The sequence below is a fragment of the Macrobrachium rosenbergii genome, chromosome 12 (assembly GCF_040412425.1).
Source record: "Macrobrachium rosenbergii isolate ZJJX-2024 chromosome 12, ASM4041242v1, whole genome shotgun sequence".
NCBI lineage: Eukaryota > Metazoa > Arthropoda > Malacostraca > Decapoda > Palaemonidae > Macrobrachium > Macrobrachium rosenbergii.
The window spans coordinates 84989381-85008170 of record NC_089752.1 but is presented as its reverse complement, the minus strand read 5'-3'; the positions used below and the strand labels follow the sequence as shown (position 1 = coordinate 85008170).

The following is an 18790-nucleotide window of genomic DNA, read 5'->3' as shown; positions in this document are numbered from 1 at the left end:
TCTGATACTGGCGGTGCATCTGTTTGTTGTCGGCCAAATGGAATGTCCCTTCGCCGTGTTCAGTACTGGGGGGTGGCTGATGTTAACAAGTTCATTCTGAGGATAGCCAATCTTTACATGGGTACTCTGGGGTTGCGGATCTTTACAACGTCCCAATAATGTTCTGACACATGTACAACGAAAACAGGCATAAATAAATCAGTAATAGATACGTGTTAACATAGATAAAAATGTGGCTATTTAGCGTGACCTAGGCTTGTGGGAAAGGCACCGCAGAAAACAGGAGGTTCACCACAGAAAACCCGTTGAGCGGGGACTTTACAATACTACCCCCTCTCAACACGTAGGTAACGTCTGATCAAACTAGGTATCTGCTGGGCCGCCAAAGAGTGCCGCGGCTCCGCTAAGTCAGGTGGGGGTGCGGTGTGAGCGGGAGCGGCTGTCTGTGGTGTTGCCTGGATGCTTCTGGGGGTGGCCATGCAACTTCCTTTTGGGTTGGGCTGGCTGCAGGAGCGACAGTGCCTGCGGAGGGTGCTGCGTGGTGTCATCAAAGTCTCCCTCCAACAGGGCGGGCTTGTTGTGGTCTACAGACACCCAGTCGTCCTTCCCGTGTATGGCCAACTGGAATGCTTTGGCATTTCTCTCCAGCACACAGAAGGGCCCCCTGTAGGGCCTGGTTAAGGGCGGGCAGACGGCATTGTTCCTGACAAAGACGTGGGTGGTGGAGGACAGGCCGGGACGGGAGGTGTGAAAGGTGACGTCCTATCAGTATACGTCCTCTGGCAGGGGGTGAACTTCCCGACCGTGTCACAGAGCCTCTGGACTGTCAGGTTGTGGCGATCCCCTGTGATGAGTTCGCCCAGGACTACGAGGGGCTCCCCATAGACTTTTTCTGCTGCGGACGGGTCGCCGTTGGCTCTGGGCATGGTCCTTAGCCCAAGGAGGACCCAAGGAAGCTGGTACTTCCAATCCTCGGCAGTGCAGCGGGCCACGAGGGATGCTTTCAGGGACCTGTGGAATCTCTCCACCAATCCGTTGGCCACAGGGTTGTAGGCGGTGGTCCTGTGGTGAGAGGTCCCCAGCAGGCGTGCCAGGGCAGACCACAGCTCGGACAGGAAGGCAGGACCCCTGTCAGTGGTTATGCAGTCCGGGACACCAAACCAGCTGATCCAGCTGGAGAGGATGGCCCCGGCGCACGCACTGGCGGTGGCTTCCTGCATGGGCGCCGCTTCAGGCCACCTGGTGGAGCGGTCAACGATCCTCAGGAGATATCTGGCCCCACCTGATGGGAGAAGAGGGCCTACCACGTCTACATGGATGTGTCCGAACTGCCTCCCCGGCTGGGGAAACTTGCCCACCCCCAACTCGGTGTGCCGCCCCACCTTGCTGGTCTGGCACCGGATGCACTGTCTCGCCCAGGCCATCGTGTCCTTCCGTATACCGTGCCAGACGAACTTGTCTGCCAACAGCTTGGCTGTCATCCTGCCGGACAGGTGGGACAGCCCGTGGATAATGCCGAACACCAGACGGCAGAGGGAGGCGGGTACCAGTTGGTGGGGTTGGCCAGTGCTTATGTCGCACAGCAGCGTTGGCCCCCCAGTGGCAAGGGGCACGTCCTTCCACTTCAGTGACGTGATGGCGGTGCGGTAGGCTGGAATCTCTGGGTTGGTGGTCTGCTCCCGGGCGAGGTCCCCGTAGTTTATCCCGAGCTGCACCACGTTGAGCTTGATCCTCGAGAGGGTGTCCGCTACAGGGTTCTTCCTGCCGGGGAGGTATTTGATTGCGCAGATGAACTCCACAATGGCCGCGAGATGCTGCTGCTGCCTGGAAGACCATGCATCCCCCTGCTTTGTGAAGGTGTGGACCAGTGGTTGGTGATCCGTCCAGATTGTGAAGGGCGTACCCTCCAGGAGGAACTTGAAGTGACGTACCGCCTGATACACTGTGCACAGTTCCCTGTCGAAGGTGCTGTAGCGGGACTCTGCAGGGCTGAACCTCCTGCTGAAGAAGGCAATGGGCTGAGGGGCTCCGGCAACAACCTGCTCCAGGACGGCCCCACAGGCGACGTTGCCGGCACCCATCGTCAGCTGGAGGGGGGCGCTAGGGTCCTGGTGGGCCATGTCAGTTGCCTCGGTGAGGGCAGCCTTCGTCAGGGAGAAGGCCTGTTGTTGGTCGGGTCCCCACACTAAGGCCTTTGGGCGGCCCTTCAGTATCTCCATCAGGGGGGCCATGGTGTGTGTGACCCCAGGGATGAACCTCCTGTGGTAGCTGACCATCCCCAGGAATTCTTGTACGGCCTTGACGGAGGTAGGGGTGGGGAACCTGGTAACGGCTGCGACCTTCGATGCAAGTGGACAGACGCCTCCCGGGGATATCTCGTGGCCCAGGAAGTCGACTCTTTCAACGCAAAAGGTGCATTTATCGAACCTGACAATGAGGCCATTCTCCTGCAGGCGCTGCAGAACCTTCCAGAAGTGTCGCAGGTGTTCTTTGTGGGATCTGGAAAATATCAGAACGTCATCTACACAACAGACACAGAAGTTCAGGTCCCCCAGAATGCTGTCCATCAGTCTCTGGAAGGTTGCCCCCACGTTCCTCAGGCCGAAGGTGGAGAAGGAGAAGATGTAGGACCCAAAGGGCGTGATGATGGCAGTTTTGGGGATGTCCTCTGGAGCTACTGGTACCTGAAAGTAGGACTTCAAAAGGTCTAATTTAGAAAATATTTTGGCCCCGTGAAAAGAAGGTGTGAGATCCTGCATGTTTGGAAGGGGGTAATGATCTGGTTCAGTTGCGAGGTTGAGCCACCTGTAGTCACCGCAGGGTCTCCAGGAGCCGTTCAGTTTCTGCACCATATGGAGGGGGGAGGCCCACAGGCTGGAGGCCTTCCTGCATATGCCCATACGCTCCATCTCGGCGAAAGCGTCCTTGGCCTCCTGAAGGCGCCGAGGGGGGAGCCTCCGGAACTCTGCATGTGTTGGGGGGCCCTTTGTTTTAATGTGGTGGTAGATTCCGTGTTTTGCAGGGGCCCCGGGCACCTGACGTAGTTCGGGCTTGAAGACATCGGGGAACTCCTTCAGCAGCTGGGTGTACTGGTGCAGGGCGACGGAGAAGACAGCGGGCGTGCTGGGGCCTGTCGCCAGGAGGAGGGACTGGCAAGAGTCGGTGTCCAACAGGCGCTTGCGACCGACGTCGACTGCCAGGCCGAAGTGGGCGAGGAAGTCCACGCCCAGGAGTGGGATCCTCACGTCCGCAACTACGAAGTTCCAACTGTACCTCCGGCCAAGGATGGAGATCAACAGGAGCTTGGTGCCGTAGGAGAGGATGGGGGACCCGTTGGTGGCCACCAGGGAGGCAGCCGGGTCCGGCAGGCGTTTGCGGTCCTCTCTGGATGGCAGGAACACTGATCATACGGCTCCAGTGTCGACCAGCATCATCCTGCCGGAGATGGTATCGTGGACGTAAAACCCTACTGGTTTTGGGCTCCTGGGTTCCTCTGCTGCCAAGGCAGCCTGTGCTGTTGGCCACCGCCTCTCCTGTTTTTTTGGATGGGCGAAGGAGCAGGGGGGTTGACAGTTCCAGGTGTCCTTGCCGTACCACTGGTGGTAGTAGCAAGGCCCCGGTTGTTGCTTCTTGTGGTGGTACGTTGACATCCTCCTGGTGACGGCGCTTATCGCCCCCTCCACGCTTTCCTTCGGCTGGAGGGAGTTGATGGGGTGTGCGGGTGTGGATGCCCGCTTCGCTGCCCTGTATAAGGCTTGAGGATCTGGGTCCGAACCTCTGGGAGGAGCTGACGGAGGAAGATCTCCCTTGACAGGCTTATCTCCGACTGCCTGCCGCTGGCATCCGTCCTGGGCAGGTTGAGGAGGTCTTGGATCACACTCCAAGTCTCCCAGAGGTCTGGTCGTGTCGAGGGTTGTTTACGAGGTCAAGGGCGCGGGCGGCCCTCTCGGAGACTGGCAGGGAGCAGGTCTCGACGAGCAAAGCCTTCAGCTTTTCGTAGATGACGGGACCTGCGGCAGACACCCACGGGGCGAGCTCCCTGTAGACCTCTTTGGGGAGGGAGTTGATCATGGCATCTGCCTGCAGCACCTCGTCAGTGAGTCCCGCCAGCCTGAACTGCCCCTCGACCCTGTAGAGCCATGATGATGGGTTGCTGTGCGTGAAGGGTGGCAGCTTTATGGTGAGGGCGGGCCTTGTTTGGTCCATCAGGGTGGGCAGCGTGCAGAGAGCGGGTAGTGGCATGGAGGAGCGTGTGAGCCTCGGCTTGGGGGAGGGCGCGGGCGGGTTGTGCACGAGGGAGATATCTGAGTCTGTGAAAGTTTGCGGTTAGCCTATTTGTATGTGGGAGGGAATGCCCGCGTCCATACTCGCTACTGCACTCTTACTTGGAGTGGGTTATACTCGCGTCAATACACGCGTGGGAGCGCGCTGTGTGGGTCCGCTAATGATGCTGGTGATCTGCCAACAAGAGACGGCACGCCCAAACACTTTGTTAGAGTGCCGTATTTAGGCCGTTAGGGGCGTGGGGTAGTTCATGAAGCCAAGACTAGGTCGCCATATGAGTCCGCTAATGGCTTCGGAACCACTCCGGAAGGTCACCACTGCAAGAGGTGCAAAATAATGAGCAGGTGGACAGTACTGCTGGTTTATTGGGATAGCAGGTCGCCTTATAAAGCGGTGTGCAGACGTCATACAAAGGCATACAATAGGTGACCCGAGGTCAATTGTTCTCGATGTGACACGGGACAGGTAAATACAAATGACACGAAAAGTAAAATAACAAGAATTGACACAATAATGTTCTGACACATGTACAATGAAAACAGGCATAAACAAATCAGTAATAGATACGTATTTACATAGATAAAAATGTGGCTATTTAGCATGACCTAGGCTTGTGGGAAAGGCACCGCAGAAAACGGGAGGTTCACCACAGAAAACCCGTTGAGCGGGGACTTTACAAGGTATTATGCGGTGTGCCACAAGGTACAGTGTTAGCTGCACTGCTGTTTTAAGAGGTGCAAAAGAAATGAGCAGGAGAAAGGTACTGCTGCTTTATTGGAGACGCAGGCCGTTTATATAGCGGCGGACTGACGTCACACAAAGGAAAACAATGGAACCTCGGTTACAGGAAGTCAGTTACACTTGACAATAATTACAATGCATAAATATAATTCATGTGAAAAGAAAAATTGACAATGACCGACATGACAACATTCTGATACATGTACAAAAGAGACAGATACAAAATAAATTAATAACAGGTACAAATTTACATAGAAAGGCATGGCTGGTTCGATATGGCTGATTTTGCATGACCCAATCCTATAGGAGCGGAATTGAAAGAGAACGGGTCGCTCATCACAGAAGACTCACTCAGCAGAGACTTTACACTGTTTGTTATTATGATTGCAGACATAGACAGTAATGTTAAGGACTCAGTAGTGAGAAGTTTCGCCGATGACACAAGAATAAGTAGAGAAATCACCTGTGATGAAGATAGGAACTCGCTACAAAGAGACCTAAACAAAATATATGAATGGACAGAGGTAAATAGGATGGTATTTAACTCTGATAAATTTGAGTCAATAAATTATATGGTGATAAAGAAGGAATGATATATGCATATAGGGGACCTAACAATGAGACAATCACAAATAAGGAAGCAGTTAAAGACCTTGGTGTGATGTTGAATAGGAATATGTTATGCAATGATCAAATATTAATACTATTGGCAAAATGCAAAGCAAAAATGGGAATGTTGTTTTGGCACTTCAAAACAAGAAAAGCCAAACACGTGATTATGCTTTATAAAATGTATGTACATAGTCCACTTGAATATTGCAATATGATATGATACCCACACTACCAAAAGGATAGAGAGTGTACAAAGGTCCTTTACAGCTAGAACAGAAGAAGGTAAAGACCTCGACTACTGGGAAAGACTAGAATCCTTAAAATTATATAGTCTCGAAAGGAGAAGAGAACACTACATGATAATACAGGCATGGAAACAGATAGAAGGAATTACCGAAAACACCATGGAGCTTTAAAATATCAGAAAGAGCAAGCAGAGGTAGATTAATGGTGCCCAAAACTACACCAGGAAAACTAAGGAAAGCACACAGGACATTAATCCACTACTCACCAGCATCAATAATGCAGCGTCTATTCAATGCGTCACCAGCTCATCTGAGGAACATATCAGGAGTGAGCGTAGATGTGTTTAAGAATAAGCTCGACAAATATCTAAGATGCATCCCAGACCATTCAAGATTGAAAGATGCAAAATATACCGGAAGATGCATTAGCAATTCTCTGGTAGACAATAAAGGTGCCTCACACTGAGGGACCTGGGGCAACCGGAACGAACTGTAAGGTGTAAGGTATGACCAAAACTTTCCTATCTTGTGCAAAACGTGAGATAAATGAAGATATATAAATATATTGCTGGTTTTCTGAGCTACAGACCTAAAAACGAGACAGTGAGCGAGCCACCTACCTCCCGGTACCAGCCAATCAGAGGTTGCCAAACAAACGCCTAGTAGTCCCAAGAAAGTGAACCAGCTATAGTGGCACGGAAGCGAACTGTGGCCTGCAGTCTCCCCTACAGTGCTATTAGTTGTCTCATACAAGTGTTTTTTTTTTTTTATTTCTATGGGAGGGGAGACCATATATAATAATTCCATGCCAGTTTGCTCATCCATTCTCAGGTAATTAAACCAGTCACCAGGGTAGCCTAGTTTCTATTCATTAAATAAACAAGTGTGAGATCATTCAATTCTCCTCTTCAATCATATATATATATATATATATATATATATATATATATATATATATATATATATATATATATATATATATATATATATATATATATATATATATATATATATATATATATATATATATATATATATATATATATATATATATATATATATATATATATATATATATATATATATATATATATATATATATATATATATATATATATATATATATATAGTTCTTCAATGAAGGGGTGGGTAGAGCTCTCAGCTAGCACGCTGTTGGCCCAGCGTTCGACTCTCCAACCGGCCAATGAAGAATTAGAGGAATTTATTTCTGGTGATAGAAAATCATTTCTCATCATAATGTGGTTCGGATTCTACAATAAGCTGTAGGTCCCGTTGCTAGGTAATCAGATGGTTCTTAGCCACGTAAAATATATAAATCTAATCCTTCAGGCCAGCCCTAGGAGAGCTGTTAATCAGCTCAGTGGTCTGGTTAAACTAAGGTATACTTTATATATATATATATATATATATATATATATATATATATATATATATATATATATATATATATATATATATATATATATATATGATTTTGACAAAGGAAAAATCTATTTCTGAGGAAGGTCCCTGTCACCCGGTGAAATTCCATTACAGCACAAATTTCTAGGTATAATAATGCTAGATATACCAGAGAAAAAGAGCTTTCAGGAAAGCTGGGGTTACTACCCCCAGTCGAGCGTCTTCTAGGAAGACGTCGGTATAAGGAAGGGTGAGTGAAATACCACTACCACGGAAACATACTCAAAAGATCTCTCCTTATCAAAACCCCCGGAACAGAGCGGTGAGCCGTTACAGCCCCTACACTCAACACCCGCCAGGACGGCGACACCAGCGCCACCTACCTCATTCCATGCTAGCACTAACCCCAGACTTGGCATGTGCAAGTAGGGGAGTACTAGGTGAGCCAGGAGGGTCACCAGGTGACACGGGACCTTCCTCAGAAATAGATTTTTCCTTTGTCAAAATCCCTTTTCTGAGTTCAGTCCCGTGTCAGCCGGTGAAATAGTGATAGAGAATCATGCCAAGGCTGCAACTACGAGGAAAAAAGGGGTAATCTGAAGAAAAAGGCAAAAATTTTACGAAAATAATTTTAATCAAGGAATCTCTTACATGTAGCAAGAATACTAAATCTAAGGCACATCAAAAACTTAATACTATGAAACGTGGGGAAGTCCCCGGCACGACGGGGAAGAGGCCCCAAAAATCTTAAAATTACTTAAAGCAAATTGAAACATGAAATGTGCATAAGATAAATGCAAATACAACCTTAAAACTATACACGTAAACTTAGGCTAAACACGTAGGAGACAAGATCAATGAAAAATAACATATACAGAACATATACATATATCTGGGGTACATGGAGCAAAATAAAAACCGCCCAGTACCCCACAAGAAAAAACAATCATAACATGTCAGATTACATTTTCCAATCAACAGAGACAAGATACATCAATATGAGGAGCCAGGCAGTGAGGCATAATCAACCAGGAGGATAAGCAGAGAAGTAAATGAGGCAGGCGGGCGGGGGGGAAAGGATAGGATAAGGATATGATTAGTTAAGGTGGGGAGATGACACTTCCCACAGCTATGGTAGAAAATTTCAGGGCTTCGAGCGATTTTAAATAGTGGCGTTTAAACACTAGAGGTGATTTCCAACCCGTAAATTTGGATAATTCTGAGAAGTCCATATTATGAAAGTAATTAATGGAAGTAGCAACTGCTCGAATATCATGAACCTTAGGAACTGAATCTGGGTTGGCCTGTTTAATAAAATACAGAATTTGTTGTCTTATAGCATTCAGTGAAAGAGTACCACCTTTCTCCCTGATAAAAAGAGGACCCGACTTACTCTGTGGAGTTCTTAAAAGGTAAGATTTAAGTGTATAAACTGGACATAAAGACTGGTCTTGAGGAAGGGGCACCACCTTCCAAGGAGACCATCTGTCTTGTGGGTCTTCGTTCTTGGCTAAAAATCTAGGGTCAGGGGAAAGGAGGACCTCTCCAGACGGGAGGAAGTTCACAAAATTATCACCTCTAGTGAGAGCCGACAGCTCTGAGATTATAGCACCTGAAGCCAAGCTAATCAAAAATAAAGTCTTCCTTAACAGATCCTTCTAAGAGTAGAATCTCTTTTATCTGATTCTAAAAACAGAGTGTTGACAGGGTCAATGTTCGCTCCTTTTTGGGCTGCGAATTTTATAAAGTCCATAAAACTAGGGCATTCTGAATTCTTGAGGAAGCTGACACAGTCTTGGTTTGTACTGTCTGGGTCAGTATGGGCTTGGGAATCCGAAGACTCCGCAATCCCAGTTCCTGAAGAAGAGGGAACCAATTGCTCTTCGGCCAATAGGGGGCTACTAGGGCTGGTTGACCTTTGAATGTCCTGAGTTTGTGTAATACTTTCAGCAGTAAATTTATTGGAGGGAACAGATAAATTTTCTCCCAATTGTTCCAATCTACTGTCATTGCGTCTGTGGCGTACGCCTGAGGGTCCAGGTTCGGGGCCACGTAACAGGGGAGCTTGAAGTTGCTCTCCGTCGCGAACAGATCCACTTGGAGGCCCGGAACCCGGCGGCAAATCCATTTGAAAGATTCCACGTCCAGGGACCACTCCGTCTCCAACGGAGTAGCCCTGGACAGGGAATCCGCCACCACGTTCCGTACCCCCGCTAGGTGGGTGGCTGACAGGTGCCAGCCGTGCTTGTTCGCCAGGGAGAAGATAGCAACCATTACTTGGTTTACTCGACCTGATTTGGAGCCGCCCTGTTGATGCAATGAACTACCACTGCGCTGTCCAACACCAGCCTGATATGAATCCGGTTGGGGGCGGATTTTCTTCAGAGTTAGAAAGACCGCCATAGCTTCCAGGGTATTTATATGGAACTGCTAAAACATTGTGGACCACGTTCCTTGTACTTTCTGTTTTGGTGAATATCCTCCCCAGCCGCTTAGGGAAGCGTCTGTGTGAACAACTAGTGCCGGAGGGGGAAATTGAAGCGGAACTGTTTTGGACAGGCCTCTGACTGTGGTCCAAGGCCGCAGTCTTGTCTTCAAGATTCGAGGAATAGAGAGACCTTGTCTCTGAGCTTGACATTGGCTCGACTCCGCCACACTCTGTTTATGTCTTTTAGTTTCGCTTTTAAGAGCAGGTCCGTCACTGAGGCAAATTGAAGAGACCCAAGGACTCTTTCTTGGGATCGGCGGGATGCCGATTGATTTTTGAGAAATTTCCTGGTGAGAGATGCTATCTCTTTCCTCTTGGGAGGCAGGAGAGATAACGTGTGAGAGGACAGATCCCACTGGAGACCCAGCCACTGAAACCGGGACTCCGGAGTCAGGCGGGACTTCTCTCTGTTCAGTTGAAAACCTAACGACTCCAGGAAATTGATGACTATGGACGTAGCCTTCTGACACTCCGGAACTGTTGGTGCCCAAATTATCCAATCGTCTAGGTACGCTGCTAGGGATATCCCTCGAGACCGGAGTTGTTGCACTACCGTGTCCGCCAGCTTGGTGAATACCCTGGGCGCAATGTTTAGACCGAAGGGCATGACCCTGAAGGAGTAGGCTTGATTCCCGAGTCGGAAACCGAGGAACTGAGAGAAGTTCCGCGCAATCGGGACGTGATAATAAGCGTCTGAAAGATCGATAGAGGTGGTGACGGCTCCACGCGAAGTAGAGTCCGTACCTGAGCTACCGTAAGCATGCGAAATATGTCGCATTTTATGTAGAGATTTAGACGCGACAGATCCAGGATCACTCTTTGCTGATCGGAGTCTTTTTTGGGAACAGTGAATAACCTGCCTTGAAACTTTAGGTGCCTTACTTTCTTTATTGCTTGTTTGTTGAGCAATTCTGTCACGTAATCCTGTAGGATTGATGTGGGTGGCTGGTAAAATCTGGTTAGAGGAGGAGGGTTCTTGATCCAGCTCCATCCTAGTCCTTTGGACACAATGCTGTGTGCCCAAGGGCTGAAGGTCCATTGGTCCCTGAACCAATACAGGCGACCACCTACCTGAGTTCTCTCAGTGGGAGGGAGCGGGTTTATTCCCTCTACCACGTCCAGGCCTTCCCCTTGGGGTGGTGTTGGGCTTTCCTCTATGAGGGGCTCTGCCTCTTCCCCCCCTTGCGACCCTATTAAGGCCGTGAAAGTATCCACGGCCCTCATATGTGGGGTTGTACACTGGCGAAGCCACATACAAAGGCGCAGCTGGTTGGACCAGCACATATTGTTGGGGGTGAGCCTTGGAGGTGGAAGGCTGTGCTACTGCCGAGACCGGGACGGCTTGAACTACCGCCTGATGGTGGGGCCTCTTATGCCTCCTGAAACGTTTGCCTCCTCTCGTCTGGGGGCCGGCAGATTCTGGGGTCTTGCGCTTGTAGGCAGAAATGCCCCAGCGAGAGCACAGACTCTGGTTAGCCCTTGTAGCTTCGGCCATAACATTTGTGACCTCCTCTTCTGGGAAGAGGTTAGGTCCCCAGATCGAGCTTTTAACGAGCTTGTTAGGCTCGTGGCGGATAGTAGCATCGGCGAATATGAACTTCCTGCATTCCAGTCTGGCCATGATGAACTCGAACAGGTCAGACTGAAAGCCAGCTAGCAGGGACTTAGCCAAAACCTGAAAGAATGGCTCGTCCGCGCAGGAGACGGCAGTAGCTTCCGTAAGGCAGACGGAGTTCAAGGACCGGGCTAACTTAGTCCGGGCATCAAACTCCGCCTTCAACAACGATTCCGGCAGCTTGGGGAGCTGCTCACTGAATTGCGAGGAAGCACAGAAGGGGTCCAGCTTCCCGACAGTGAAAGTGGACGGGGCGTCCACCCAGAACTCATCACTTCCTGGGAATACCAGGGAAGTGGGGTCTGTTTCCCTCAGCTGCGGTAACGGATTACCTTCAAAGCATGCTCGGGCCGTAGCCAGAGCGACTTTGTTCAAGCAAGGGGTGGGCAGGTTGTCTCCCAGGGCGAACATTGTGAAGTTGCCCTTGAAAGGAGTCAACTTCGTATTTTCTGCCTGCCACTCCGTCAGAGTGCGCAGGAGAGCCGACTGAGCTTGGTCCCTAGGGACGATGACAGTCTCCCTAGGAACCTTATCTGACCGAATCCATGCTTCCTCCGTAAGTCTCACGAAGCCTGGGTAAGGGGGCAAGAGATCGGGGAAGAACTCCACCCCTCCAGCCGCCTCGTGCCAAGACCTTCAACCGTGAGCTTGCCATCATGTTGGATGGCCCGGAGTGCGAAACGCCAAGGGTTACCGACATCAAACGGCGGGAGGTCCGCTGTGTCGGGGATAACATACTGGGGTTCGGCTGGGGGTGGGCGAGCCATTCCCGCCAGTATATTATCATGACTGGCCAACTTCTCGGAGATTTTACTGAATCTCGAATCTAAATCCTCCGTGAACTTCCTGAAAAGTTGGTTCGCAAAGGCCTCTGCATCGAAAGCAGGCTGGCGAGGAGGGCTTGGTTTTGCAGCCCTCTTACTCGCGCCTTTGCCGGAGGAACCAGACTTGCTCCCGGAGGCTACAGGTCCTGAGACCTTAGCCTTCGACGGGGGGAAGGGCGATGCCTTCTTGGAAGACGAGGACTTATAGCCCTTCGCCTTCCATGAAGTCTTCAACTTCAACTTGGGGATAGCAGACGGAGCTCTATCACCCAAGGAGGAAGACTTCACAAAACCTGTGAAGGAAGAAACAGATGAAACAGGGGAGTCAAAAAGAGGGGGGCCCACCCCAACAACCTCACCTACCTCGCCACTTACCACCTGGTCCTGCTCGGTGTTCATCGGTTCCAGGTCTAAGTCCAAGGCAGCTACATCCTCCGAGACCTCAGCGTAGAGGATATCCACTTGGGGTGGCTGGGTCGCATCCCAGATTTGCTGGATGATGGGGTGGCAAGATCTTCTGGCACTGCGGCCGCCACCCGTGCGCCGGGTAGAGCAGGTCCTCAACTTAGCGTCGAGGACGTAGGGCTTCCCGACGGAACATTCCTGCCAAACCCAGCCACCCAGGCCCGGAGGGATTCCAAGGCAGACTTCTTGGAAGACTCGTCCACCTGTAAGAAAACCAACAATTAGCTAAGAACGAAAAAACAGTCCGGGAACCCCGTAAACAATATACAATATGAGGAGCGTAAAAACGGAAGAAGACTGTCACTTACCGACTCATCCTGGACGGTTGCACAGAGAGCGAAGCAAACCTCACAACCATCGGGGTGCCAAACTACCAGGTCGTCGAGTCGGACCGCACAACCAGCGTGGGTCCGGCACACTACGTGACCGTAGGGTTGTTGGAGGGAAGCGGTACACCCCGGCTCCTCACAGCGAACAGTCTGTAAGTAGAAAAGTACATGAACCCACCACCCTAAGCAATCTAAAGCCGGCAAGGCCGGGAAACTCAACTACAACCGGAATACTCCGGCGGAGAAGAACTCCCTTATCATAAACTGGGCCAATAAGCTCTAAATTACACAGAGTGGAAGGTAAAAGCTTTCAGACCCCGGAATACTCCGGGGAATGAAAGAATGAGAAACCAGGAACTAACCACAAGGGCTGCCAGTAAAAATAACGGCGGAGCCGCCGGGTGTAGGACCGGACTCACGTATATATATATAATATAAAGGAGAGTACTCCTGTTAGATAAACAGACTTATCTAAAAATCATTCAAAAATAATAACAATAAACAAGTGACGGTAAATACTCCGGAGACCGGAGGGATCCGCTCCCCTTATATAATGTAAATCCTTTCCACTTACTTCCCGCCGGAGAAACAAGACGGGCAAGATGCTCGTATGTTCATAACATAAGCTGGAGCAATTATATTTTACCCTATCTACGTAACCCGACAGGGAGACGAGAGGTGTGGGATAGTGTCTCGAACACGTTCGAGCAAACGAACCACCAACACCAACACAGCGATGCTAGGGACTGTATGGGAGGGAGCGAATCCCTCTACCAAATGGAGGAGTCCCTGAACTCGGAGAAAACGCCATCTAGCGTCACCCGCGCGAGTAGAGCAAGGCTGGAGGGGAGGTGAGGGGGGGGGAGGGGGTGGAGTAGGGGAGAGGGGTAGGCTACCAGGAAGGGAACAGGAGACAGGGGAAAAACATATCACCCGCTCAACTGCACCCATACCTCCAAGAATAATGAAACTTGGGAGGGTAGCCTACTACTGGAAGCTACGCAGCCCGATGCCCGACTCCTTCCTAGGCGAAGCCTAATAGGGACCTAACCTAGTATAGGCTAGGAAAAAGGGAGGAGTGCGGAGGGGAGGAGGAAGCAACAGGGAGAGAAATTTTGTGCCGAGAACCAACCGGGATCGAGAAGGGGGGGCAAGGAGGCGACTAGCCTAGAGGAAACACATCCAAAGAACTCTATTCCCCCAAATGAAGGAAGAGAACTAAGGGGCTCACTCTGCCCACCAAAAAACGACCTCGGAGGAAACAGCAACCAAAACTCCCTCAACCTGATGATCTCCACACCCAGGTCAAGGGGATGGAAGCAAAACAAGCCTACTCCACTAAATAACCATCACACATGAAAAATGGAACAAAAATGTGCTCAATAGGGTGCGTAGCCTACCTCGGGGAAGCGGTTAGATCTGAGGCTGCCGCCACCACAAGGAGGTAAACAACAAAATAAACAAAACAAAAAGAGAGCACCATCTCCAAGAATAAAATAATTAGCCTACTTGAGACCAAAAATAATAAGGAACCCAACCTGGGGGGGGGTACCTGGACGGGGCATCACCCTAACAAAGGCCGATAGGCCAATGAAACGTAATTTCGTGAAACAAAAAGGGGGGAGCCACCGCAGGGAACCACCAGGAAGGGAACCAAGGGGTAAAAATCTATCTATAACGACGAGGAGACAACTCCAACAGAAAAGAACTGAAGGAGTCGCCTCGCGGTCGACATGGCTGGCGGAGGACGCCGTGGCGTCATAAAAAGATCTCAATATTTATGAAAATACGAGACCATAACAGCCAAAAAATAGAACAAAACCCCACAAGAAGATGGTACTTAACTTGGAGATGGTAAAGCTGCTCGATGACATGACGTTGATGAAAATAATCCAAAAAAAGGAAGACGAGCACACAAAAGAAATGGATGCAATCACGTGCTAGAAAATGGAATGAGGTAGGTGGCGCTGGTGTCGCCGTCCTGGCGGGTGTTGAGTGTAGGGGCTGTAACGGCTCACTGCTCTGTTCCGGGGGTTTTGATAAGGAGAGATCTTTCGAGTATGTTTCCGTGGTAGTGGTATTTCACTCACCCTTCCTTATACCGATGTCTTCCTAGAAGACGCTCGACTGGGGGTAGTAACCCCAGCTTTCCTGAAAGCTCTTTTTCTCTGGTATATCTAGCATTATTATACCTAGAAATTCGTGCTGTAATGGAATTTCACCGGCTGACACGGGACTGAACTCAGAAATATATATATATATATATTGCATCCTCCTCCTGTAATTTTCAAACTAATTTATCAAAGCCTCATCTCGCTTTCCTTCGATGCTCGATAAACTCCTCCAAGAACTCATCTGCCGACTGGCTGCTATGTTTCCCTTTCGGCGTATAGTTGAAACTGAAGTAAATCGTGAGATCATGCTATAAACGTGGAGGCTTCCGGCCACCTGAACTACAACGGAAGCGGCCACGAATCTGACAATGGCCAGTTGCGAGCTGGTCGGAGAGGCCGACGGACTCCGCCCGCTTTTGGCCGGAAGAGAACACCACAAACATTGAGGTTTACTTCCTGTTGAAACGACCGTATCTGGCGATCGTAACGTCTATGGGGTCCTTTAAGCGCCCTACAGACTATCATACATGTATGATCAAATTGGCGTTGGACAATCCAATTTGAGAATGTAGAGGCTTGTTTGAAGGATTGAACAAGCAGTTTGAAGCTAGCTTGTCCAACAAGACGTTTGACCAGAATGCTTGACGAGTCTGTAGTGGTGTTTGATCATACATGCTCATTTGGTCACCATCAACCATGGCGAACACACAGGATAACCAAGAATTTTGGATAGAGTTCATTGAACTCTATCAATCATTTCCATGTCTTTGGAAGGTTAAAAGTGAGGAATACAAAAATAGGACACTAAAGGCAAAGTGTCAGCAAAAATTGCTTGATAAATTGAGAGAACACATCCCAAATGCCACCAAGGATATGATACCAAAGAAAATTAACTCTCTTCGTACTAGCTACAGGAGAGAATTAAAAAAGGTGGTTCAAAGTGAGAAATCTGGTGCTGCAACTGAAGACATGTATGTACCCTCCTTATGGTTTTTCGGTGCTCTAAATTTTCTCCGAGACCAGGAAATTCAGGAAGAAGGGATATCTACAATAGACATTGATGAAGAGTTGAGGAAATATTCAAACACATTTAATGCAATGTATATATATTTAGGTAGTTTTTTTACACTCTGTAGATACAGATACAACTTTCAGTATATCCAAGTAGTATCAGTTTATATCTGATAAACCTGATGTTATCAAGAGATAATGGTAATTGTCAGTGTAGAGAATCACATATCTTAATGATAGTACATCAAATAATGAAAATAAATAAATCATGGTTGCGGTCTACATAATTATTAATGTAGCTTCCAGTGTATTAGAGTTCGTGAATGTATTATATATGTACTGTCAGTATGTCTACAACAATGCACAAATAATTACCTATGTTTAGCTAATTTGCTAGATTTGTAAAGCACAAGAGTACCATGTACGAGAACATAATGCACAGCTACCCTAAACAATATGTAATCAAGCTATATAAATTCTAGTTCAGCTATAACTTCCATGTGATCCTACATACTTGCTAGGGCATCCATCCTGGGCCATTGAAATACTGACAATACTTATTGCGTACATCCTTGGCTGACAATGAAGACTGTTGAACAGTTGGTTCAAAAGGAATGAGCTGCTGCCTTCTACTGATACTTTCTACATATTGTTCTCCATCTCCACTCATATCATTATGCAAGTAGCAACATGCAAGGATTATTTTGGACACTTTAGTTGGGGATAGATTGATTGTCGAGTGTAAAATACGAAACCTAGATGACAACATGCCAAAGGTCCTTTCCACTACATTTCTGGCTCGTGACACCCTATAATTGTATATCTGTTGTTCTTTAGTAAGATTGGCATGACTATATGGCTTCATGATATTCTCCAACAGAGGGAACGCATCATCCCCTATTAAAACATAAGGAACAGGATCAGTTGTTCCTGGTAGAGGGCTTGGTGCAGGAATGTGTAGTTTATCCTCTTTTAAGTCCTGACTAAATCTTGTGTTTCCATAAACACCCCCATCTGAGACTCTTCCATTTGTTCCTATATGTACCATAAGGAACTGACATTTGGCATTAACTATAGCCATTAAAACTACACTAAAAGTACCTTTATAATTATAGTAGTAAGAACCAGAGTTATATGGCTTTGTAATTTTAACATGTTTTCCATCAATAGCTCCGAGGCAGTGAGGAAAGTCCCATTTCCGATCAAACTCTTCAGACACTGACATCCATTCCTCCTCGCTCTCTGGTATCTGTGAATATTAATAGGATACATAAATATCTTCCAAATAATACCCTTAAATGTTAATTTGGTTACAAATTCATTATAGAATGATACTACTAAAGATATCATCAAAGGAACACACACACAATCCGGCCCCTTTTTCTCTCTCTTTCTCTGCAGAATTAACTTTTAGATATTTTTTTTCATCAGTCATCTAAATGCCAATGGAAATGTTGTGAATCCCTGGGGGTTCACGAACCAGGGACGGATCCAGAATTTTTTTGTGGGAGGGGGTGGGGGAGGAAAATCTTCCATTTATATATATATTTTGTTTTTATTCACAAACAAAATCTCTAAATATATATATATATATATATATATATATATATATATATATATATATATATATATATATATATATATATATATATATATATATATATATATATATATATATATATATATTATTTTTTTTTTTTTTTGCTTGAGGGCAGGGGGATCACATCCTCACTGACTGTTTAATTAAGCTTAGTTTGGGTCGGTCTTTAGTACAATCTTTTTTTTGGACCAGTGGGAGGATGCATCCCCATACCCCCTGGATCCGTCCCTGTCAGAAACCCGAGAGAGAAAACCCGTGCTTTAGTTAATTTCTTGACACAAGACACATTTGTCTGTAATGTTAAGATTTTATATGATGTTTATCACAATATATAATGTAATAATTGACTTTCAACCATTCCCCGTGTTTTCTAGGCACCAGGGACCTCTGGATGTGACACACAAAAATCCACAAAGAAAAGAAAAGTTGCTGCTGAGGGGAAAAAAATAGAATTACTAGAGTTAGCTTGTAAGCACCTTGAAAAGGACGAGGGTGTGGATCCATTAGGACAGAGCTGGGCAGAGGAATTTAAAAAATTAGAAGAAAACCAGCAAATTTACGCTAGAAAAGCTATTAATGATATATTATATGAGGGCCGACTCGGGAGACTTGTAAAGTCACCACATCGGCGCCAGGATAGTGTTTCGGCGGCGCCATTAATTAAGTCTCCGCTGAGCTTGTTTTCTTTGGTGACTTCCCATTTTCTTCAAACTCAATTAGTCACGCCTAAAACGTGCCAGGTCACGCATTTGAATCATTTTTACTTTATGTGTATTTATACAAATGTCACACATTGTGTATCACATGTTTCTTCATTCACAGGCATCAAGACTGTATCCATATTGTAGCTCTGTTTTTTGTATTGTAATTTGTACTCGTTCACTGTATATTATTGTTTATTGTTTCGACCTCAGGTCACAGTCAATTCCATTGTCTCTCGCGGGCCGGCGTCAGTCGGCCGCTATATAAGCTGCCTGGACCTGTAATAAAGTAGCAGTAACTTTTACCTGCTCGTTTCTTTGACACCTTACAGTGGTGAC

At 47.6% G+C, this 18790-nt stretch overlaps 1 protein-coding gene across 1 annotated transcript; it reads right to left on the bottom strand.

The window, feature by feature from the left end:
- Positions 1-16667: 16667 nt before the first annotated feature.
- LOC136844118 (uncharacterized) lies at positions 16668-17375 on the bottom strand. The gene has a single exon (XM_067113131.1). The coding sequence runs from the start codon at positions 17373-17375 to the stop codon at positions 16668-16670; it is 708 nt and encodes a 235-aa protein (XP_066969232.1).
- Between the last annotated feature and the right edge of the window lie 1415 nt (positions 17376-18790).

Coding starts and splice junctions, on each gene's coding strand:
- LOC136844118 (XM_067113131.1), bottom strand. CDS start 17,375: ATGTCAGTGTCTGAAGAGTTTGATCGGAAATGGGACTTTCCTCACTGC.